Genomic DNA, 25,326 nt, shown 5'->3' with positions numbered 1-25,326 from the left:
AGGGTTGGGGGAGGGGGGGGAGGAAGTCTCTCATCATCAGGCTGCAGCAAACATGTGATGTGGAGATAATGCTCTGGTTACTGGGTCAGTGTGAAGGAGGTTAAAGACGAGGAAGTTCAGTAAAATCAAGAACAAACCATCTGATCTGCTGGTGACAGGAAGTCTGTCCTTATTTTCACAATAAAGGAGTCTTTCTTCAGCGCTGGAATAAACGTCTCTGCTCCACGTGGGCTAAACGTCAGGGGAGGAGTTTACAAGAGGGACAGAGACATGGAGGTAGAAACACAAGATGAACCAAGATGGAATCAATGTGGACAGAGATGATGGAGACGTGGAGACATGTTGGTCGTCTTCTAAGACTCTACACATTCAGGACATGGAGGAGGACATGGAGGAGGACATGGAGGAGGAGGACATGGAGGAGATACTACTTCTACTCCTTCTAAAACAGTTAAGAAATGAATTAAATAAATAGTTAAAGGAAATAAATGAAAAACCTGTTGTAAACAACCTGCCCCCTGCTGGATTTATCCAGGCTCTGCAGTCAGTAGCTTTTGGCAGCTGTTTCCAAAATGGCCGCCTTCATAGACTTTCTAGTTTTCTTTTTTCAAGTAAATTTTTGCTAATTTAAACAATGTGACGTTAAAAATATAATTCTTTTTTGTTAATGAATATTTACTTTACTGCATCAACCTATAATTAAGTTTTACTTCATACATTATGTTAGAGTAAAAACAGGAATTAATTTATTCCATATTAGTGGAATTTATAGATATTTGTGTGATTTTTTTTTTTTTAACCTAACGTTGCAGAGGCTCATTATTATTTTTAGATGTCCTCAGAACCTGTAGGCGCCAACGCTGCAGTTCCTCTATCGTCCACTAGAGGCTCCACCAGATAAACCTCCACCTTAAAAGGTTTCTGCTACTGAAACAGTTCTGGTCTCGATCATGACGAACGTTTCTTGAACTCACCTGTCTAAATTAGATCAAAGATTAAAGTTCTTCAGAATTAAAGGGTGTGGCCTCTTTGATTGACAGGTTGGTATCCTGACAGGTAGCTAGCTGTCTTTAGCCTCAGCTCCACTCACGCTCCTCCTCTTTGACCTTTGTTGAATCGGCTGGGAGTCAGGAGGAGTCAGTCAAAGACATTTTTAGGACTTTTATTATAAACATGTCTGGACAGTTTAATCTCTAAGTCTGACAAAATAAAAACTACAAATTGTTCCTTTAAATCCACAAAGCGGGCTGGTCCATCGTCTCAAACGGCCTCAGGTAACAGGAAGCCAAAGAACTGCTCCTTGAACACAACAGCCTTCCAGCGTCTTTTAGATCCAGCTTTTCTTTGGCGTTATAAACCGCTGACGAACTCGCTAGCGTACATTCCTGATAGAAATCTCAAGGCGGGTTTAGAAAAAATTAAATAAAGATGAACCTGATCTGGGTTAAAGGTCATTCAGGACAGAGTCACTGGGTCAGAACCAGTTCCTCCTGGTAAGGCGTCAAAGCAGCCGGCGAAGGTCAGGGCGAGGTCTCAGGTTTCCAGCGGTTTCTTGGTCACAGGCGTTGGAGCATTGATCAGCCATAACATTATGACCACCCGGTCCTGGACTCCTCTAGACTGAAGGTGTTCTGTGACGTCAGCATCAGATCCTTTGAGTCCTGCTTCAGGTTGAGAGGTGGAGCCTCCGTGGATCAGTTTTTTCCAGGACGTCCCACAGATGCTGGACTGGACTGAGATCTGGTTCCAGGGAGCATCATCCTGCTGGAAGAGGCCATCAGGGAGTCCTGTCTCCATGAGAGGGTGGAGGGAGGAGCTACAAGACAAAGGAACATGGATGGAGGACCCAAGGTCTCCCTGTAGAACATGGACCAAACATCACACTGACTCCACCCTCTTCTACCCATAATGCACCCTGGCATCATGTGACCACCAGGTTAGATCTACCAGACCAGAACATCCTTCCTCCAGGTCTCCGTGGTCCAGTTCTGAGCTTCCATCAGAGGTCAGGTCAGCATGGAGACCCTGACTGGTCTGAGATCCACTGAGTGTTCTGACTCCTTTCTATCAGAACCAGAACCACATGGGTCAGAACCAATGATCCTTGGTCCAGGACCCTGACTCTGGTTCTTCATCTTGATTGGACCTCTTTTGTCAAATAGTTCCTCTCAAACATTTTTCCTGTTTCTAACATCAACTCTGAGGATGAAATGTTCAACTTCCTGTCTGACAGATCCCACATACTGACAGTGGTCATAATGTTATGGCTGATGGGTGTATACAAAACAAAACTGCAAAGTTACAACAACAAAAAAATCAAACTGTAACATGACTCAAGAATAAAATCCCAACGAAGCAACGAGTCAAACTATTATGAGAATAAAGTCTTTTCAGGGAAACAGCAATGAATTATGGGATTGATTCATTCATTCATAACCTGAACAGGAAAGAGAATGAATGAGGCCTTCAAACCTCCAAAGTCTTTTAAAGACGAGAAGATTCATGAGTTCATCAAACCGCCTGAAGACGACTCAGTTCTTCGTCTTCTCTCCATCCGTCGCTAAAACAAAACTAAAGACCAGATCTGGACCACGGCTCTGATCGCAGGTTTGATACCCGTCCTCAAGGCAAGGCACTGAACCTCCTGACAGCAGGGGGCGCTATGTTAATGTGACACGTCTGAATCCTGAGCTTCGTCACAGAACGATTAGAACGGAGTCATCCTCATCTTCGTCATAAAATCCCTTCGGTCACAGAGGAGGCGAGGACTCGACCTTGGGAGGGAGTGTGGGTCGAGTCGGAGGAAGAGGAGGTCGTCTGCAGAGAGAGAAACTCAGTTATTAAAGGTCAGCTAGCAGGGGCTACTGTTAGCATGGAAGCTAGGAGGGGCTACTATCAGCATGGAAGCTAGCAGGGGCTACTGTTAGCATGGAAGCTAGGAGGAGCTGGGATGCTAAGAAGCTAGGAAGAGCAACTGTTAGCTAGGAAGGTTGGAGGGGCTACTATCAGCATGGAAAGTTTATCAGGAAAGTCAGCAAGATCCCCCGCCCCCAACCAATCAGGTGAAACAAAAGAAGTTGTGGCTCGTTGGTCTAGGGGTATGATTCTCGCTTCGGGTGCGAGAGGTCCTGGGTTCAAATCTCGGACGAGCCCTTAAACTTGTATTTAGACTGAATTTCAATTGGAAAATCAACTCCAGGGGCAGCTTCCTTTGACGTTTCACATCTAGTTCATTCTGAAACCAGGAACATGTCCCCATCAACTTGGTTCTTTTGGGCTGGTGCAATAGAACTCAACTGAGCCCAAGAACACAAGTGGTTCTACAAAACAACGGTTAAAGAAGAACAAGATGAATGTTTAGGAACGGCCAAGTCAAAGTCCTGACCTTAATCCAATAGAAATGTTGTGGAAGGACCTGAAGCAAGCATGATGTGAGGAAACCCACCAACATCTCAGAACTGAAGTGGTTCTGTTCTGAGGAATGGGCTAAAATTCCTCCAAGCTGCTGTAGACCACTGATCAGCTGTTACCAGAAACATTTAGTGACAAGGAGGTCACAGCAGAGACTGATCAGCAGTTACCAGAAACCAGGACGGATTCACTTACTGTTACAACTCTCTGATATGTAACATTAGCTCATTATAAGTATAATATTTCTGTCTTGTGTTTGATCAGGTTCTCTCCGTCTAATTTCAGGATGTTTTGAGTCATATTTATGCTGAAACGTAGAAAATAATGCAGGACGTAAAAACCTTTAAGAGGAACTGTCGATTATTTATTTTATATAAATGGGAGGAGCTACATCCTCCTTTTACATATCATGTTATTTTACAAGTAAATATTGAGGCTAATGTGATTAATTAATCTTTTAATGAATTAATCTTTTAATTAATCACATTAAAAATGACTCAACAAACAAATCTGCAGATTAACCAACAAAGAAAACAACATTATAAGATGACGTGCATCTTATCACACAGCCCCCCCCCAAAAAAGAAATACTAACAAATAATAAGTGTGTTTTAGTGGTGACTGAATAATGTCGTGTAAACCCTTGAGATTAAGCAGCGACTCCTGGGAGCTGATCGGCCGTGACACAAACAGGAGACACTCCGTTTCACACTCTGATTCTTGAGCAACAGTTTACTGAATGTGCAACTTCCTGTTTGTCATATGTGTTAGACTGAATGTGTCGAATGAGTCGTACGATGGCGTCAGAAAGAAATGACACAGACTCTGCTCATTCATTTTATCATAATAAAGGAAGTTGTGGAGATAAGAAGACGCACGCTGCAGATTTAATCACATTATTATTATGTCAATGTAATGCTGTGTGTCTGTATTTATAAGAATAAGAAAACGTTTATTAATCCCACAATGGGGAAATTGCAAAGTAATTTATGTCAACTTTTGTATTTTAGTTCTGTCTGTCTTCCGTGTTATTGAGCTGAAGACAAATTAATTTAAAATGAATCAATAAAGTTTTTATTTTATTCTTAAGTGTCTTAACAGTCGTACCTGCTGGGGACGGTGGCGCCGGCGGAGGCGGCAGCAGGAGCGACGGCTCCATGAGGTGCTGGTCTGGCAGCGTAGCCTGGGTGAGGCGGCAGGTGGGGGTGTGAGGGCGGGGCCAGGGGGCGGGGCTTTCTGGGCACCACAGGTTTGAGTGGAACGGACACCTGAGGAGAGAAATTAAAACAAATGAAACCTTGTCATTTCGTTTGCAGATGATCCATGGATTTATTTCTTTTTTTTTTTTTTAGTATTTCAAGTTGGATTTTAAAACCAGAAACAAAAACTGGAGTTTGTTTAATCTCAGTCTTCATGTTGTTTCTCCTGAGGTGATTTATTGTCCTTGAATGAAGCAGGACGTAGTCTCCATGGTGACCACTGGTCCAGGTCTCTCTGGTCCAAGAAGCAGTCTCCATGGTGACCACTGGTCCAGGTCTCTCTGGTCCATGGATCATTGTGTTCAGCTCTAAATAAACCTGGTTCTTCTCCAGATTCAGAGAGAAATTCAGACGACCAGATACCTTGAGTCAGAAAGTCTAAATCACTGACTGATGGAAACTTCTTCTTCTTCTTCTTCTTCTACAAAAACTTCTGGTTTTACATGAATCTAATAACCACTGGTTTCTCCTTTACTTCTCTTTCAAGTTTCTTAGATTAAAGAACCAAAGGTAAATTTACGTGTTTAGCATCTTTTAGTTTTTGCTTTTTAAACTGAAAATTCAATCAACTCTTATTTATTTATTCTAAAACCAAACTTGAAATACCAAAAACTCCTCAAACCGTTTGACTAACACTAAAAACAAAACAAAATCAATATAAAGCAAAGAAAATCTGAAAAACAATCTAATAATTATAATCCTGATTATTACATGATGAACATGTTTGATTCCTTACCTGTTAATCACTGAGGAACCTTTTGATTCAGGAAATTTAAACCTGAATCAAACCAAACGGCCCATGCTCATTTGTGTTCCTGAACGCCTCATGATTATCTCATTGATCTGATTGATCGGCGCCCAATCACAAACATAATGTCACTGATCAATCCGTCAGAATCACTCGTTGATTTCTCACCAGGTAGGACGCATGCGAGCTACATGCTAACAGCTAGCGGCGTGCAAGTGCAGCGTACCTGTACAGGTGAGACAGGATCAGGGGGGAGTGGCTTGCTGGGCGGAGCCGGGCGGCTCGCCGGAGGCTGGTGAGGTTAGTGAGGAAGAAGAGAGGAAGAGGAGAGCATGCCGCCATCTTTACTCACATTTAGTTTCAATTTTAAACCTTGAAACTAACTTTGAGGAAGTTGAGTAAACTCAGTTAAATATATCAACATAAAGATGCATGCAGTTTAAATTTAAAATTAATAAATAATAATAACATGGATCATGCTTTATTAGTGCGGCCTAAACAAACACAGACTCACATCTAAATATCAACTGATTTATTTTTTGTCAGTGATTCAGAAACAGAATCAAACTCCTCCGACCAGCAGGTGGAGCTGCAGCCCGTTAACGGCCTCCGACCAGCAGGTGGAGCTGCAGCCCGTTAACGGCCTCCGACCAGCAGGTGGAGCTGCAGCCCGTTAACGGCCGCGTACAAACACTGGACACACAGGACACACGACTACACACTGATGCTGGTAGCGGTGACTGTACCTGGGTGGAGGGGGTGGGGGGGTCGGGGGGCAGAGGCTTGGTGGGGGGGGCTGGTCGCTGTTTAACCAACTGAAGCAGCAGAAATAAAAGTCAGAAGAAGAAGAAGAAGAAGAACACTGAGTCAATGTCTGAGAAATAACTTTGACCGCGAAGGAAAAGTTCAACAAGTTGGGAAATCCTCAAACATCTGGATCCTCCTCCAACCAATCAGAGACGTTTAAACTAATCAGATGACGTGTATGACTACTGTTAATCTTCTGTCCATCACCACATTAAGCCCCGCCCCCAAATGATCTGACTGCTGCAGGAGCAGAATCAGGTTCCAACAGAGAGACTCCAGGTGAACTTTAGTGGGCGGGGAAAGCTGGTTTGTTTTCCAGGCTGTAGACCAGCTGATCATCAGGAGAGGCTAGCTCTACACAACCCTTAGCTTCCTAGCCTCCAAGCTAACAGTAGCGCTCTGCTTTTCTAACCTTAAGTCCTGCTTCATTGCAGAGACCAGATCAGCGTTCACACCTGGACCTGTTTAACCTGGACTCTAGAGACCAGATTATCCAGGATGGGTGCTAGTAAGAGGTCTGAACGGGGCCTAAAAGCCACGAGCGTGACGCTACTACAGATATTCTGAGAGGATTTCTCAACGTGATGAACTGTTCCTAATGTTTTGGACATTAGGAACATGGACACATGTTTGTACACTAATTATGCTACGACAGTAACCAACAACGAGACGCCACGGGAGACACACGGACGTGATGTTGAGCTCAGGTGAGCTTTACCTTCGACGGGGGTTTTAGGGCGGGGTCGGGGGGGAGTGGCTTAGTGGGCGGAGCAGGCCTGTCATGAACCTGATAGGAGAGAAAACAGGAAGCAGAGGCTTTTGCACAGGCGAGGAGGAAAGAACGGAGGTCAGAGGTCAAACAAGCAGGCGTGTTAAGGTGAGATTAACGAGAGGAGAAAAGAAACGAGCGGAACCGTGGAACCGTAGAACCGTGGAGCCGTGTCACTTCCTCCAGTTACTTCTATAATCACTGGAGGATGTGCCATCCCTAGTTTCACTTCATCTTTCTGCAAAGCTTCCGCTCCTGTTTCTTGTTACTACACTCAGGAAATGTGTATTTACTCAGAAATGAAGTCATTTCACGTCTCATCCTGCAGCAGCGACATATATGGTCAAACCTGAGTTCTGACCTCTGAGTGACTTCCTGTCACCCAATTCATTCATTAAGAAAAATAATGTTGTCACTCTTTAGCTGGTTTCCTGTTAACTTCCAAAAAACTGTATTTAGCTGAATATCAGAAGAAATTTCACCATCGTTTGGCGCCAATAAAGAGAGTTAGAGGAGAAAGTCTGTTAGTTAAAGGACAGTTCTGGTTTATTTTAGCTCATGTTCCATCATCTGTCTTCTCACTTAGGATGCGAGAGGTCGCACCAGATGCCCTTCACTCAGTCCATTTTGGATCATTTCAAATATAAAGTGGTTGATCAATTGTTTTAAACTCAGCCCAGATCTATCTCCTAGCTTACCAGCTAACAATAGCTCTTCCTAGCTTCTTAATGGATAGTCAGCTAGTTCAGGTAAACATTAGCCGGCAGGTATTCCATCCGTCCACACCCTAGCAGTATTTCCTACGTAGGAGGGTTACCTTGGCAACCAGGGACTGGGACGTCCACCTCTACAGAGCGACTGTCAGCAGGATTCAATCACTTCAGACTCTGGCGACTCCTAGTGGGTTGCCATTGTCTGTGCGGTTGCTATGGTTACCTCTTTGTCGGGCGAGGTCAGTTGGATGTCTGTCTGCGGGTTCAGGTGGTATCTGAGAGGTCGGACCTGCTCTCCGTTCCTGCCGTCGACTCGCTCCGTCACCGGCGTCCTGGAGACAAAACGATTCATAAGTGGAAGAAAACGTTAATAATGAGTTACTGCTCTGATGCTCTTCCTAGCCTCCAAGCTAACAGTAGCTCCTCCTAGCCTGCCAGCTAATAGTAGCTCTTCCTAGCCTCCAAGCTAACAGTAGCTCCTCCTAGCCTCCCAGCTAATAGTAGCTCTTGCTAGCCTCCAAGCTAACAGTAGCTCCCCCTAGCCTCCCTGCTAACAGTTGCTCATCCTAACCTCCAAGCTAACAGTAGCTCTTGCTAGCCTCCAAGCTAACAGTAGCTCTTCTTGGCCTCCCAGCTAACAGTAGCTCTTCCTAGCCTCCCAGCTAATAGTAGCTCTTCCTGTTTCACATTTTGACTGATGAATACAGACTAGACTACTGCCCCCTGCTGGGACCAACAGATACCGTTGGCTGTAGTCTTTGTGGTGCGTTCAAGTGCAACTTCTTAGTCCAGATCCAAGAGTCACTAACAACCTTCGTTGCCGGTAGTTCTGTGATGTTGGGTTGCAGTGTCCCTAGCTTCACATGTTTGTACAGTGAGTCCAACACAGATCTAACACCAGAGACACAGTTACAGCAGGAGCGTTGACTTCAGGGACAGTAGGAAACATCGGGTTTGGTATAATCTGATCTCAGACCACATTTACAGGTTACAGAGAGACTTTACAGCTTGTTCCAAAAATCTGGATCATGTCAACAAACTGTCCATGGTTCTGAGATCAGATCTCAGGTGCTGGCTGGGGACGCATGTGGAGACACATTTATATTAAGACCAGGTGGAGACACAGGGACATAGAGATGGACAGGTGAGACCAGGATGTTAATGTGAGATCTGAACTAGGTCCGTTTACAATTACAACTTAAACCTGCACAAGAAAACTCTGTACTCTCCTAGAGGACTTCATTACCCAGAATCCTCTCTGCCCTTGTCCATTTTATTCTATGGACGCTGACGTTTGTCTCACAGGTTAGAAATCTGGATCAGTGCAGCTTTAAGTGTTACAGGTCTAAATGAGGGACGGACTACAGAGCAGGACCAGCGGTACCTGGAGACATGGGCGGGGCCAAACTCCAAACCCCACATCTCACAGTCTGTCACACTGCATTATGGGTAAGAGAGACACATCGGAATCAGAGCGGAGACTTTACTGAAGCTCACTTGTTGTTTGGACCCTGAAGCTAAGGGTTTATTGATAGAAACAGCTGATAAATACTTTAAAGGGATTTGACGATATCTTGAGTAAAGAATCATAACTGTACAAGGAGAAGACAGATATGCAAGCGCTGTTAAATTCTTTTTAAAGAGCATGTAACTCCAGCTCATATGACCTCGGTCTGATTATAGTTTGTAAAATCAAGAAGTGATCCAAACAACAGTAACGCTGTGGAAAGAAAGCAGAAAATGAAGTGCGTCCGTAGTGAATAATTTTAACCTGTAGAGGGCAGTGATACGCCCTGTAGAGAAAAAACAAAAAAACTAAAGATGGAGAACCTACGGAGACACCTGGACAGTATTTGTCTTTGTGTTGGACCAACAATTATAATAACAAACCACTCCCATGTCTAAAGGAGGCACAACAACCTTTAAAGGTGCATTTAAAACAGAATAATCTACTCATTTATTCACAAATACAAATAATTCATAGGATTATAGAATGTTCTCTATTATAATCTACTAATAAACATTAATTAACCTGTTACTCTGACTGATCACATCCTCTGCTCCGTGTAAACTCAAAGCTCAGATGAACCAGGATCATTCTCACCGGTTGTGCTGTCGAGCTTTGTGAAACGGGCTGTTTGGTCCGAGGCAGAGGATGCTCCGGCGGAAACGAGGGAAGCGTAGGGCGAGGAAGAGGAGGACCACCGGCAGGATGAAGAGGAAGATGACGAGCAGGGCGACTCGGACCGGATCGGACTCTGAAACACAGGAGCAGAGGAGTTAACCGGAGCCGTCACGGAGGAGGTGGAGGTCGGCGTCGGCGTCGTGTTTCGTCGTGAGGCACCTCGAGCTGCTCTGGCCGGTCCGCTGTCTACGCTGCCTCCGTGACCTGAGTACCTGCAGTCAGGTGGAGCCCAGCCCACGTCACAGTGACAGTTCTTGTTACTGTTACACACCTGAAACATAGAACAACATCAGATTATATCACAGACTCTGAACTCACCAGAGACGCTCTATTTTACTACAGACAGTGAACTACTAGTGTTGAGGACAATCTAGTGCTGATGGGTAATGGAGTCCCACAGAATAACGTGTTCTCATGTCTAATGTGAGGAGACGTCCTGTTGGTTAGTGGGACTTTACTTCTCTAACAGAACTCAGAGGTTCTGGTTTCACTTCGGTTTTTTTATTCTGCTCTCAGAGAATAAATAGTCTAGTTCTCACTCCTTAAACCAGACCATGTCAAATGCTTCCTTCCTCCTTCCTCTCAGCGCTGACATTCAGTGCAGCTCATTCTTAAAAGAGATGATGCGACACAGGACATAAATGCTTTGAGCCTAGAGGTTCTCCTCAGGGTTCTAGTTGTGACGTTCCTCCACTCACCCCGTGGCCGTTGCATTTGCTGCGACATTCATCGACTTCGAACACCGACACATCCTGACACTTCTGGTTGAGACAAGCCTTCAAAACACATTTACAAATGAAAATAAATTTAAAAAAAACACGTATTTTGTATGAGAAGTTCCTGAGTAAACCTCCAAGCCTGAGGGGGGCGCTGTCTGACCTTGCCGGGGCCACAGGCGGTGCCTTGGGACACGGTGGCGGGGTCGGACACGTCGTCGCCCAGGTGGAAGAAGGTCCCTCTACAGACCAGGTCGAAGCCCACGGTGGTGGTGAAGATCTCTGAGTTGGTGCCCAGCAGGGGGCGCTCCCTCCCGCCCTGACACTGGATCCTACCACAATAAACATCGCTGCAACAGCAAGACAGGAAGTCAACATAAGGCCTGTTTATACAAGAGCAGAGGGAATTGTGGGATTTGTAGGCGTGAAGAACTCACGCGTTTTCGCAGGCGATGTAGGAGCCGTTGGTCAGCTGACCACAGTTTCCATATTTGTTTCCTTGTTTGTTGACGGATGAGAAACAGACGGCTGGAGCGCTGGTGGCGTCTGAAGACAAAGAGACGAACTAGAATTAATCTGTTGAACCTTTAGAAGTTAAAAAGGCTCAAGGAGACCACATAAATCAAGACTCCAGAACCATCAGGTCCATGTTCCTGACCCTGGTCTCTATGGACCCTGGTCTCTATGACCGTGGTCTCCATGGACCCTGGTCTCTATGACCCTGGTCTCCATGGACCCTGGTCTCTAAGTCTCTATAGACGCTGGTCTCCATGGACCCTGGTCTCCATGGACCCTGGTCTCTATGGACCCTGGTCTCTGTGGACCCTGGTCTCTATGACCCTGGTCTCTACGACACTGGTCTCCATCGACCCTGGTCTCTATGACCCTGGCCACTATGGACTGTCGTCTCAATGGACCCTGGTCTCTATGACCGTGGTCTCCATGGACCCTGGTCTCTATAGACGCTGGTCTCCATGGACCCTGGTCTCCATGGACCCTGGTCTCTATGACCCTGGCCTCTATGGACTGTCGTCTCAATGGACCCTGGTCTCTATGACCGTGGTCTCCATGGACCCTGGTCTCTATAGACGCTGGTCTCCATGGACCCTGGTCTCCATGGACCCTGGTCTCTATGGACCCTGGTCTCTATGACCCTGGTCTCTATGGACACTGGTCTCTATAACCCTGGTCTCTATGGACCCTGGTCTCCACAGACCCTGGTCTCTATAACCCTGGTCTCTATGGACCCTGGTCTCCACAGACCCTGGTCTCTATAACACTGGTCTCTATGGACCCTGGTCTCTATGGACCCTGGTCTCCATTGACCCTGGTCTCCATGGACCCTGGTCTCTATGACCCTGGTCTCTATGGACCCTGGTCTCCACAGACCCTGGTCTCTATAACACTGGTCTCTATAACCCTGGTCTCTATGGACCCTGGTCTCTATAACCCTGGTCTCTATGGACCCTGGTCTCCATGGACCCTGGTCTCCATGGACCCTGGTCTCTATAACACTGGTCTCTATAACCCTGGGCCCGTATTCCTAAAGATTCTTAGCGCTAAGAGTTGCTCCTAGTGGCCAAATTCTAAGAAAATTCTTAGAATCATGACGTTTTCCTCTCAAAGTTAGGAGTAGCTCCTAGTAAAGATAAAAGCTATTCCTAAAGAATCTTAGCTCTTAAGAGTACTCCTAAAGTGAGATCTGCTAAGAGCAGGGAGGAGGACTTTTAGGAGGCTTAGGAATTTCTTAAGCAGAGGAGAAAATGGCTGAAAGAAGAGGCAGGAGAGATATTCTCCAAACACTGAATGACAATCAAGCTGGTTACAATCGCAATACAGTGGTCCCTCGTTAATCGCGGGAGTTACGTTCTAAAAATAACCCGCAATAGGCGAAATCCGCGAAGTAGTCAGCTTTATTTTTTACAATGATTATAAATGTTTTAAGGTTGCAAAACCCCTCACTACACACTTCATACACTTTTCTCAATAACTTGTAAACATACCGCACTTCAGTCACACTGCCAGCGATCAAAGATACTGTATATGTAAATTTGCAACAATTCTGTAGACACCGTACGGAGGAGATTGATTGACAATGCCAATCGGGACGCAGAAGACGACACGCAGCCTCTCCCTTAGCCAATCAGGACGCAGAAAACAATGCGCTGTAAAAAAAAACAAAAAAACAAAAAAAACATGCAAAATTGCACAAAAAAAATCCGCGAGGCCGCGAAAGGTGAACCGCGTTATAGCGAGGGACTACTGTATCACCGGAAATGAAAGTCATCACAACACTGAAGTATTTATCAACAGGAAAAATGCAACAATGCAGCAGTGATGACTTGGAGCCAAATCTACGTCTCTAAACACTTTTATTCTCATTGACCAGTTGATCCAGAAGCAAACACTGTTCCTCTGTCCAGTTGGGTTTCCTACTTCATTTCTTCTCCACTGCTGTTCGGTTTTTGGAAGATTTGAACACCAACCAACACTGCTTCTTTTGGCCGGTTAGCAATCACAGAAATTGATGAAAGCTGAGCCATTTTACTCTTGTTAATACCAAATAGGTGAAGTGCAAAATGTTACCAGTGTGGTAAATGAATGGAAGCAAATAAATAGAACTATCAGCATGTGAATACTGTGGTAGTGGCCTGAGTTTAATCACACATTTTATAGGATACTTTTTAAAGTATAGCGTACTATTTATTTATTTTTATGTAAAGTATTATTTATAATTATACAGTCTTCATAGAGATTAGATTCTGTTATTAAGTCTATTAATTTGACGTCCATTCTAGGCCAATTATCACCAAAAGTGTATTTTTATCTAGCTTTTAGGATCAACCAATCACACCTCTTGAAATGATGACTCATACCTAGCAACAGGGTCAACCACACCTCCTCACTAAGATAAGAGTTTCTGTCCATTCCTTGCTAAGAGTTCTCTAAGAATTTTCTGGAATCACTCCTAAGCTAAGGCTCCTAGCTAGGAATTTTTAGGCTAAGATAGGAGCTCTCTGAGAGGATTCTTAGAATCTTTAGGAATACGGGCCCTGGTCTCTATGGACCCTGGTCTCTATAACCCTGGTCTCTATGGACCCTGGTCTCCATGGACCCTTATGTCTGATTAATCAGTGATAAACTAAGATTCTACCATTGTGAACATTATATAATCCAGAAGAATCAGTTCCCAGCAGAGAGACTTACTTGGACCCCACAGCATCTGGCACTGGGTGTTCATGCTGGCACAGATTCCTCCGTAGCAGTAGGAGGCGCCGTCCTCACAGGGCTCCCCGTTCTGCAGGAAAACATTGGGGGGGCAGAAGGGGGAGGAGCCTGTGCAGAACTCGGGCAGGTCGCACTCACCGAGCGGCTCACGGCACATCGAACCCGCCGCCTGCAACTGAAGAGAGAGAATTGGGGGGGGGGGGGGATTAGAGTCAGGAAGTGACGGGGGATCATGTTAACACCTGGTGGGCGTCGGCCTCACCTTACAGTCCCGACAGCAGATACCGTCAGAGGAGCACTGAGCGCCAGGAACCAGCTGACAGGTGGAGGCGTTACAGCAGGGGTCCTCACACTCCTGACCAATCAGAGAGCAGCATCACAGTCAGCATGTGTCATTATTTAAAACTCCAGGTGTCCAGGTGTAAAACAGGTGAGTACCTCCAGGAGGCCGCAGTCACACTCCTCCCCTTTCTCCACGTACAGGTTTCCACAGCGAGGTCCTCCCAGCAGACGGTCCGGCTGAGGGACGTTGAAGAGACACATGCCGCCGCCGTGCAGCAGACTGACCGACAGATCTGCAGCGCTGCAGCTGCTGAACTGCTGACCTGGCATGAAGCTGGGGTCAGAGGTCAGAGGTCAGAGGTCAGGGGTCAGAGGTCAGACACATGTTTAAACTGTTAACATCTCCTGATGAACCAAATGAATGAATCTATTGTCTCCATGTGAGGTAACACGTGGACATGGAGGTAGAAGAACAAGATGAACCAAGATGGAATCCATGTGGACAAAGACGATGGAGACGTGGAGACATCTTGGTCGTCTTCTAAGACTCTAGACATTCAGGACTGGAGGAGGACATGGAGGAGGAGGAGGACATGGAGGAGGAGGACATGGAGGAGGACATACTTCTCCTACTCCTTCCCTTCCCTTTGTTTTTCTTGCCATTCCTCCTCCTCCTACTACTTCTGCTCCTACTATTCCTCTTTCAGTTCTCATCCTCCTACTGTTCTTCTTCTTCTCCTTCTTCTCCAACTCTCATTTCTCCTTTTACTTCTTCCTCTCCCAACCCTCAGCCTACTTCTTCCGTCTCCTTCTCTTTCTTACAGTTCTCCTCCACCTATCTCCTATCGTCTGCTCCTCCCTCTCCTCCTACTCCTCCTCCTAAGTTTTCCACCTCCTCCTCTTTCTTCTAGATCCTCTGGTACTGACCCGGTGGACGGTTCCATGATGCATCCCCCTTGCCGGGGTTCGTTCTGGCAGGAGCAGCGGCGGTCGGCGGTGTCGTGGCTCATCCCGAGGTTGTGACCGAGCTCGTGAGCGACGGTGGAGGCCACGCCCAGAACGCTGACCAGGTGGTCCTGGGACGAGAAAGAGGACACCAGTGATTGACAAAGACACCTAGGACTACTATGAAGGAGGACACCAAGACACCTAGGACTACTATGATGTAGGACACCAAGACACCTAGGACTACTATGATGGAGGACACCAAGACACATAGGACTACTATGATGTAGGACACCAAGACACCTAGGACTACTATGATGGAGGACACCAAGACACATAGGACTACTCTGATGGAGGACACCAAGACACTTAGGACTACTCTGATGGAGGACACCAAGACACCTAGGACTACTATGAAGGAGGACAACGAGAAACCTGGGACTACTCTGATGGAGGACAACAAGACACCTGGGACTACTATGATGGAGGACACCAAGACACCTAGGACTACTCTGATGGAGGACAACAAGACACCTGGGACTACTATGATGGAGGACACCAAGACACCTAGGACTACTCTGATGGAGGACACCAAGACACCTAGGACTACTCTGATGGAGGACACCAAGACACCTAGGACTATTATGAAGGAGGACACCAAGACACCTAGGACTACTATGATGGAGGACACCAAGACACCTAGGACTACTCTGATGGAGGACACCAAGACACCTAGGACTACTCTGATGGAGGACACCAAGACACCTAGGACTATTATGAAGGAGGACACCAAGACACCTAGGACTACTCTGATGGAGGACACCAAGACACCTAGGACTACTCTGATGGAGGACACCAAGACACCTAGGACTACTCTGATGGAGGACACCAAGACACCTAGGACTATTATGAAGGAGGACACCAAGACACCTAGGACTACTCTGATGGAGGACACCAAGACACCTAGGACTATTATGAAGGAGGACACCAAGACACCTAGGACTACTCTGATGGAGGACACCAAGACACCTAGGACTACTCTGATGGAGGACACCTGTTAAACCTGATTCACTACGAGTCAACTCACCACGTTGACTCCACCAGACCGGTCTCTGGAGCACATGGAGGACTGAGACGCCATTCCCACTGTGGTGCCGTCAAAAGACCCGCCCCTGTAAAGCAAACACCAACAGTCCATGATCAAACCGGACCAGTCTGGATCAGTCTGGATCAGTCTGGATGAGACACTTCTATCTCTGTAAATGTTTGTACATGATGAGCTGAGCGTTGTCGTGGCGTAGCCGTGGCAACAGGTCTCTGGTCCTCCACTCCAGGAAGTTGTTGAGGGTGTCGGTCGGACTCTTCTCCACCGGGATCTTATCGCTGTCGCTCCAGATCTCCAGACCGGTCAGCGCCACCCGGACGTTCAGAGGGCGGTAGAACTGAAACAGGAGGAGGAGGAGGAGGAGGAGGAGGAGGAGGAGGAAGAGGTCGTCAGGTTCTTCTGTAGCAGTAGATTTGCAGGAGAAGAAGAAGACAGAGACAGGAGGACGGAGGACGGAGGACTCACCCAGTCCACCTGGTTGGCCACGTCCAGCATACGATAGATGATCGTCTTATTGTGCTTCTGGTAGTTCAGAAACTGAGAGGAGAATATATGAGAATTATAATTATTATAATAATATTAATGGGATTAACTACAACATAGTTAAAAGTCTAATGTCTGTGTTTCCTTTGTTTGATCAGTTTCTCTTTGTTGACTTTCAGGACTTGTGTGATGATCTGTTGATGTTTTGATGTTTTGAGTCATTTTTATGTAGAAATGTAGAAACTTTGTCTTTTTGATAAACTGCTGCCATCTTGTGTCAACAACACGTCACTGCAGCCGGCTCCTAAACTGATGCCAGATCTGAACTACATTAGCTCCTAAACAAACATGTCTGCAGACCGGGTGCATTGTGGGTAATGTAGGCATCTGTGAACTCCTCCTCCTTGTGTTTGTATCTTTGTGAGGACACTCTGACTGACCTCCTGGTGATCGGCCACCAGCACCAGCTCGATGTATTTGGTCTCAGACAGGATGTCCCTCTTCATCTGAAGACACACCAGACAGAGGTCAGAGTTCAAACAGGACAACAACCTGTACGCTGGTGTTGGACAGTGTCTCACCCTGTGTGTGTGGGCGGAGCTATGGATGGGGGGGACGGCGGTGTGAGACACGCCGCAGCCTCCGGCGCTGTCGCCCTCCAGAGGTCTGGTGGAGAAGAGCAGGTGGACTCCTTCCTCTTCATCACCTCCTCCACTTCCTCCGCTCCCATCTCCTCCGCTCCCCCATCCTCCTCCTCCTCCTCCTCCTCCTCCTCTGGTCTCCTCCTGCTGGTGGGGGTGATGGTGGTCGTCCTCCTGCGGCTGCAGCTCAAAGCTCAGGGTGGAGTTGAGGGCGATGACGCCGCTGCAGGAGGAAACAGCGTCAGGGTCAAGTAGGTTTGAATACTTTAATCTGCGACTTCTATAACGGCCGATCAGACAAACCAAGTGTTATGTTTTATCTTCTAGTATTCAGTATTTGTATTTGTCTCCATCATTAAAACCATTTTCTCTCCACGTTGAACTGTTTCCTTTGTTCTCGGCTGTTGTGAATAATCCAAACAGATTAATGAAAGGCTTTAAATGTCGTCTATAATCTGTTCAGTACTGCTACAGATAAGTGATGACAGCTCATAGATGACGCCTGATCCAAAAAGAAATGTGTCATAAAACCAAAACTAGGACGTAGAGGAAGTTAAAAAGCTTCATGATGCTGCTTTAACGTTTCTTAAAATACATTTAAAACGCTGATTAAACACTAATCTGACATTAAACATAAATAGTTTGAGGTCATTTCTCAAAACGTCCTCCAGCTCCAGATACGTGTTCAGCTGTGAGTCCTGTACCTCTCTGATATGTAATATTGGCTCGTTTTCCTGCTCTAACACGTATAATATTTCTGTTCCTTGTGTTCGTTTGGGTTCTCTGATGGTTTGAGTCATTTTTATGAAGAAATACTGACGGACGTTAAAGCTTTAAAGCAGCTCTGTATTTGTTTCTAATGGATTTATACATTTGTAAACAACATAAATCTTTTTGTCGTTAATCCTGAAACATGTAAGACGTTTTTCCCTCCAACTGTTTCCTTTGTTTGTTTTCAAATGTCCTCTGTTGTTCTGAATAATCCAAACTGATTAATGAAGGCTTTAAATCTGTGTATTGAGGTCGAACCGCTGACCCCGAGAAAGCGAACAAACTGGAGCGAGTAAAGCGGGCGGCTGATCCTCCAGCAGAGATCGCTGCCATTGATCCGGATCGGTTTAACCCGCTGATGACATGAAACACTTGGTTAAACCTTGGACTCTGAGGACTCTGAGGACTGGAGGTCTTTAGGTCTAAAGAGGTTTTTCTCTGAATATGCTGGACGTGTTACAACAGCACATTCTTGACTCACTTTACTTCTAGTTTAGTCTGAATATATTCTGTAAACTGAGAGATGTGTTGGTGCAAGATATTCAGATGTTAAACCTGCAGAGACATTAAACTTCAAGAGTTAATTTAGACAAAAACTATTTGTTAACGAGATAAAACTAATATCTGATGATAAAAACTATGAGGAAACGTTAACGAGACGAGTCTAGAGTGTTATTTGAATATGTTGATTATGTTGATAAAGTGAGGTGGTGTAATGGTGTAATGGTGGTGGTGTGGGTGTGTGGGTGTGTGGTGGTGTAATGGTGTGGGTGTGGTGGTGTGGTGGTGTTATCGGGGGCAGTAGCTGTAGTTGGGGGCGTTTACAGACCGGAGTCCGGAGCAGGTGCTCAGGGCCACTCTGGACTGGGGGAACCCTCTGACGCCGCCGTGGTAATAACAGTGAGTCTGCACCACAAAGACAACAACAACATCTGTAACAGCTGGACATCACAACAGAGGAGGCGCTCGGACCGCGGCTGGCGGCGGCGGCGGTGATGCGTTCGCTGACTCACCACAGGGTCGGCTGTCACGGACACTCCGGTACCGTTGGGGAGGTAGTAGAAGACGTTGGGGGGTTTGGGCAGCAGGTCGCTGGAGACAGAAACAAACATCACATTCAACCAGGAAACGTCAGGACGTGATAAATGAAAGACGAGGCGTTGGTGACTGGACTTGTTGGGTTTCTTGAGGAGGAACCTTCAGGTGGACTCCACCCACAGATGTTCCTGATAAAAACCCAACCCCCCCCCCCCCCCCCCCCACCATCATATAGAGCTGGACACTTGGAGGAAATGTCTTCTACAAACACAACACGTCCACATGAGGTTTGTTTTTTTTGGATAAACCAAAGTCAACCAGACTTGTTTGAGTTTTCTTGAAGACTTTTCTAACTTCATCCAAGTGTCAATCACAAGGACGTTGTAACTTGGGTGGTGTCCTCTTCCTCAGAGAGACATCTTAACATCTGTCCTCAAATAGTTTTAACAGTTAATGGGTCGAAGAACCGCTAACTGGACATATCCAGGGTTAATCTGGACTTCCTCCAGGTCCAGGTCCAGGTCCAGGTGAGTATCAGGTCATTATCATACTCTAGTCATGTGACCTTCAGGTGATAAAAACCTAAACTCTCCACCATCATTTAGAGCTGAACACTTGGAGGAAACGTCTTCTACAAACACAACACGTCCACATGAGTTTGGTTCAGCTTTGATTTTTGTCTCCTGATACATTTTGTGACTTTTCTTTGAGACAAAGCACGTATTATTGTTTAACTCCCCATAAATGTGCAACCTGCAAATTTGCATCTTTTTCTTTGTTGAGAAACGAATTTTACTTAAAATGTGTATGTTTGTGTTGCGTTCAGGGTCACACTGTAAATCAGACTCACTGGTTCTTCTCCAGGTCCAGCAGGAAGAGTCTTCCTCCGACCTCCAGCCCAGACTGCAGCCTATCAGGGTGACCGTCCTGAGAACAAACAGCAACAACACTTCCTTTATTTCACTGAGCTGATTAAAACAGATGGAGGACTTCCAAACGACGCGGATAACTGACGCTACTGAGACGGATTTACAAACCAAAACTGGGTCAAAGCGTCACGAGCAGCGGTGGAAACTTTTACTCACTTTATTTATATTTAATCTATAATTTCAGCTGCAGCTCTGATCTGAGGCAAGAAGAAACATCCAGGACTGAAACATGAAGCTAACGCAGGGAAGTCGCTGTAAACTGCAGCTCCTCAAATGTCCACTAGAGGGTTTATCCTTGTAGATGTTAAACATGTTTACAGCCTCGTACAAAGAGAAAGAATAATCAGATTTGTCCAGTTTTTGTTTTAGCTAGGAGTCACATGGAGCCATCCAAGATGGCGGCGGCCGGAGGCGCCTCACTGAGCCTCAAACCTTTTATCTGTTGTTAGATTTTAATTAAACACAGAGTTTATTATAACTCAGAGACAAAGGCGTGTCCATGACTCAGTCCATCTGTTTTTCTACCATTTTTACTTTGTTCCTTTTATTCTGCTACTTTAGGAAATGGGCGGGGCCGAGCACATCCGTCATCCAATCAGTGCGTCTTCCTGTCTGTTAATGGAGCTGCTCTTTGAAGCTGAAGAGGAGGCGGCTTCCTCCCCAACGCCTCCTGGCTTCCCCCTCTCAGCTCTGCAGGAAGTGAAGGAGTGTGATAAACGGTCGATTCGACTTCCAACGGTTTTCCTGCTTCCACCTCAACCAGCAGCGAGGGTGGATGTTAAAGGTCTGACTGGATTCCTGCAGTTTAGAAACAATACGTCCAGATGTTCTCACAGTTGATGTTTCAGCTCTACCTAACTCACGTGTTTTCAGGTCTATATGTTTTAGTTTTTGCAAGAAACAAGAATAAAAGTAAAAAAACAACAACTTCATAAGTTCGTAGTCGACTCTAAACTCGACTGCAGAGTCTGATGGGTGGAGTACTCCGTTAAAACAAGCAGAATTCCCCTCTGAGGCGTGTTTGTTTTCTCCACCCTCTCTGTGCTCTGTGCTGTGGTGGGGTCAGATCATTGTGTAGCAGGATGGGGGGAGGTGGAGGGGGGGTTTGTTGGCTGAGTCATGTTCAGTTCAGACGGGAGGCGTTTGATTCTGAGAGGAAACCGACTCAAAGTCCAGCAGCTGGAAACATGAGGACGTCTGATTGGATCATTACGACTGAGAACAGGACAGCGCCCCCCGCAGGATCAGTACCTCAGGGTATTTCCTAACTTTCCTCATAACGTCCAAGAAATGAGCAGCTACAAGAGTTTTAGTTCAGATTAGTTTGAAAAACAAAACTAAACAGTGACTGGAGAATTGAATGACCTTCAATAAACTGGTTTTAACTGGTTATTCTACTCGTTCGTCCTCCACTGATTCTTATGAGTATTTATTGTACAAAACACGAAAACAAAAAAATGATCAAAAGGAAATTATAATGATGCTTAAAGGTTTTTGCGTTCTACAAAAAAATGTCTCATAACATCAGAGGATTCCCAAACGACTCCTGAAATGAGCCAATGTTACATAGAACACACATGTTCTGCTGCATCTGGACCAGGACGTCCTGTCATCATTGATGGACCAATGAATTCTGAATTCTACCAGTGAACTCTAAAAGAAAATGTCAGGACATCTGTCCATGAGCTGAATGTGAAGAGAAACTGGGTCATGCAGCAAGACAACGAGAACCAAGAACACAAGTGGTTCTACAAAAGAACGGTTAAAGAAGAACAAGATGAATGTTTAGGAACGGCCAAGTCAAAGTCCTGACCTTAATCCAATAGAAATGTTGTGGAAGGACCTGAAGCAAGCAGTTGATGTGAGGAAACCCACCAACATCTCAGAACTGAAGTGGTTCTGTTCTGAGGAATGGGCTAAAATTCCTCCAAGCTGCTGTAGACCACTGATCAGCAGTTACCAGAAACATTTAGTTACAAGGAGGTCACAGCTGCTCCCCGATGATGAATCAGCTGAGAACCTACAGACAGAGCTTCAACCAGTGTAAATGACTTGTTCCTGTTTAGTTTAAACATCTCAGTCACACCTTTGACTGACCGACCAATCAGAAACAACTAAACACAGGAACCGTTGCTCTGGGTTTCTCTCTCTCTTTTACCCCTCACTGTGTTTTTTCAGCCTCGCTCGCCCACTCTCACCATCTGCTAACACCTCCCTTCCTCTCTGGTTCCCTCCTCACCCCTAACCTCTCTCTCTCTCTCTCTCTCTCTGTCTCTATGGTGAGATCATGTCTCTCGCCCGGTCTCCATGGTGACGTCATAAACTCTGGGCGAGGCTCGAACCACAACAGTAGAAGAAGAAACGGAGGAAAGAAACAGAGCTGAGGCCTTGTCTTGATGAAGCTGTGGACACGTGTCACACCTAAACATCTAATCAGGTCTGACTGCTAATGGAAAAGAAAGTGATTGGTCCAGGTGTCTGAAGGCTTCCTGAGAGAGACTGATGACGTTAACGACTGTTAATCGATTAACTGACAATTTAATTAAAAAAAGAAAAGATTAGATTTCATCAGTATCGTCATAATAGGTCCTATAAGCCCCGCCCCCTCCATGTAAGCGGGTTAATATAATTCTGATGTTTGTTTAGTTTTAGTTTAGTTTTCCTCCTTTTACAGTTTGTATAACTGTGACAAATAAAATCTGATCTTTAGTTATTTAAAGCGATAGAAACAGGATGTGACATCATGTTGACTGTTCGTTGCCATTGACAACCGGGAAAGTGAGAGAATTCGTCTACTTTTTTTTTTTACAGTTTCTGACCAGTTTCCATCAGATATGGATCAGTTCTGATCAACTACAACTATCAGCGTTTCCAGCAGGAAGTAACAACTGACCAGACATTAATCATCTTGGAGACAGATGTCTTCACAGATGTCTTCACAGACGTCTTCATCTCCAGTCTCCAGCTGAGCTTTGAGCTTTTATTTTTCTGGGCGGGTCTTTTTCTTTCCTACTTTCTCCTCCTGAACTTCCTGTTTCCTCCCGTCTGGGTGGAGTCGAGGTGGTGGTGGGTTTTCTACAGGAAATGATCTCAGAGCTTCTGTCAGCTGCACAGGAAGTGTCCGTCCCCCGCCCTCCACCCGTCCACCTTCCCCCCACCCGTCCCCCTCGTGGCCAGATCTCCTGCAGGAAGCTCCTGGTGAAAACGCTCAACGCTCCAGCTTCCTTCCTCTCAACTATTACTCTGAAAAGCAGCCGCCGCGTCTCCGGAGACGAAGGATATAAACGAGGTGAGACATGTCCTCCACAAGAATCTGTCTCCAGTCTTTGTTAAAATAAGTTCCAAATAAAGAAAACGATGTCCAGGACGGGACAGACGTCCTCATTACTGACTAAACATGGTCAACAGTGGTTCATCTAACTAAGCATCAGTTAACGACCAGCTGCTTTAAAACAAACACAAACATCAGTAGAACCGAGGTGAAGAACCAACAACCAGTTCTAAACCAGTACGACCAGTTCAGGACCAGCGTCTTCGTTCCCCTCACCTGTAACGCTTCGGCGAGGCTTCGTCTCTGTCCGTCCACCAGGATGAAGGGACGGGTTTTCTCGAGCAGGGGACGCTGACGCCGTCCGTCCACACCTGAGGACACAAACCTCGAATGAGCTGCAGCGTCTACATCAGGAGAACAAGGTCAAAACGGGTTCTATTTAGAACGCCGGCGGACGACGGATTAGCCTTAGTGGCAACACGCCAGGTATTCAGTTAGCAGAAGGTCAAAGGTCACCGACGTACTCTTCTGTCTTTGTGAGGACCGTTGGTTCCAAGTCGACCAGAACCAGAATAGCAATCACGATTCAATGTAATTTAATTAATTTAAGAAACGTCGCAGTAAAACATTCACTTAGAGACAAACTTTATCTGTAGCAGCGACTGGACTGAAGGTTAAAACTGAATAGAAATAATTCATATCGATTTTGTAACGTGCACAATCATAACACATTTCTGTGGATCAGTAAATAATTTATCTAATTATCAGACAGAAAAAACTCATCTTTACGTCCTATGAAGTAAAAACTTTCTCTTTATCATTATTTTCAACAAAAAGTCAGAAAACAACAATAAAGACAAACTGAATATTAATGATTCTTATTGATTTTATAAGGAGCACAATGATCAGATCATTAACAACCTGTTTAATATTAATTAAACTGTGTCTCTTGTGTCCTGATCTGATCATTGTTCACGTTATAAAACAGATAAGAATCATTAATATCTAGTTTGTTTATAATAGTATTTATATCAGATATTATAAAGTTGTTACATCTGATAAATGGTTTGTTCATCGTTTACGTTAAAACATCTTTAATAATAATTATTTAGTTTTGTTTTATTTTATTTTTTCATGTTTTTCTGATTTTAACTGATTTATTTTTATAATTTAACAGATTTAAAGTTTTAAATCTATTTGCATTAACTGATATTAATGTGTTCAGTTCCCGGTACCTGTCACCGGGGCCGTCAGTCCGTCGGTACCGTGTCCGTCCTGAGCCAGGACCCGTCCGCCCTGCGCTGCGTTCAGGGACATGCAGACAGTGAACGCAGCACGGCCGCTGAGGACCAGCAGCAGCAGAGCGGCGGCGGCTCCGTTCATCTTCTCTGCGTCACCGGCAACCGGCAACAGGTCGCTGCCGCCTGACGTGAGAGGAGACCCGGTCCCGCTCCGTTACCTCACCGGGAGGTCCGAGCACCGGGAGAGGCTCCACCGAAACTCCATGGCGCTCCTCTGCCCGGTACAGCCCACATGAACCCGCGTGTCAGGGCTGACTCTCTACCGACACACAGGCGGGGGAGTGTCCGTTAATTCGTTAATAATGTTGCGGGCAGCTCGCCCGGTTCTCAGGTCCGACCCGTTATCTGCGTATCTCCGGTTAAAACCCCTCCTCCCGTCAGCACCGGGCAGGTTCGGTCCGTTCCTGTTAGTTGAGTCGGTTTAGAGCCCGGATGGTTCGGTCCGTCCGTCCTGAGAGGCCTGAGAGCGGCGCGTTACCGGAGGACACCGTGTTTATACCGGGAGCTAAAGGAGACGTCATCGGCCTGAGTCAAGCTAACCGGGGTGAACGAGGAGGAGACCGGAAGAGCTTCGACTCGGCTTTCAAAATAAAAGTCACAGCAGCACTCTGCTTCACTGGAGCGACTTACAGCTGGAATAATAATAAACACAACACACAGAGTTATAGAAAATAATTATATACAAGACAGAAACATAACCTGTAGGATAATAAAGATTAGAAAA

General features: G+C 45.8%; 1 protein-coding gene across 3 annotated transcripts; it reads right to left on the bottom strand.

Moving 5' to 3' along the window:
• Nucleotides 1-868: 868 nt before the first annotated feature.
• On the bottom strand, nucleotides 869-25,245 carry adam15 (ADAM metallopeptidase domain 15). 3 transcript variants are annotated; one of them, XM_084557536.1, is made up of 23 exons: nucleotides 24,537-25,245; nucleotides 23,578-23,672; nucleotides 19,952-20,028; nucleotides 19,077-19,155; nucleotides 18,893-18,969; nucleotides 17,233-17,515; nucleotides 17,092-17,157; nucleotides 16,634-16,705; nucleotides 16,336-16,505; nucleotides 16,151-16,235; nucleotides 15,046-15,194; nucleotides 14,275-14,452; nucleotides 14,099-14,191; nucleotides 13,816-14,011; nucleotides 11,046-11,154; nucleotides 10,772-10,958; nucleotides 10,591-10,668; nucleotides 10,052-10,163; nucleotides 9,812-9,965; nucleotides 7,931-8,039; nucleotides 6,165-6,233; nucleotides 4,519-4,679; nucleotides 869-2,817 (listed from the first exon to the last, which is right to left on the bottom strand). In XM_084557536.1, exons 1-23 carry the CDS (start codon nucleotides 24,682-24,684, stop codon nucleotides 2,751-2,753), a joined length of 2,814 nt encoding a protein of 937 aa, XP_084413662.1. In that variant the 5' UTR covers nucleotides 24,685-25,245; the 3' UTR covers nucleotides 869-2,750. The 3 variants fall into 3 exon arrangements, with proteins under 3 accessions (XP_084413662.1, XP_084413663.1, XP_084413664.1); XM_084557537.1 differs by lacking the exon at nucleotides 6,165-6,233 and adding an exon at nucleotides 5,645-5,710; XM_084557538.1 differs by lacking the exon at nucleotides 6,165-6,233.
• Nucleotides 25,246-25,326: the final 81 nt, after the last annotated feature.

The sequence above is a fragment of the Chelon labrosus genome, assembly GCF_963514085.1.
Source record: "Chelon labrosus genome assembly, chromosome: 12".
In the NCBI taxonomy this organism is placed as follows: domain Eukaryota; kingdom Metazoa; phylum Chordata; class Actinopteri; order Mugiliformes; family Mugilidae; genus Chelon; species Chelon labrosus.
The sequence above is the reverse complement of the archived record's forward strand: the minus strand, read 5'-3'. Positions and strand labels throughout refer to the sequence as shown.

What these genes read in the sequence shown, in the direction of transcription:
- adam15 (XM_084557536.1), bottom strand. Translation starts at nt 24,684, where the DNA reads ATGAACGGAGCCGCCGCCGCTCTGCTGCTGCTGGTCCTCAGCGGCCGT. An exon ending in CTGGACCTGGAGAAGAACCA is followed by an intron (nt 19,156 to 19,951) that starts GTGAGTCTGATT and finishes TTCTGTCTCCAG; the next exon opens with CGACCTGCTGCCCAAACCCC. An exon ending in ACCGGCCAGAGCAGCTCGAG is followed by an intron (nt 9,966 to 10,051) that starts GTGCCTCACGAC and finishes CCTGTGTTTCAG; the next exon opens with AGTCCGATCCGGTCCGAGTC.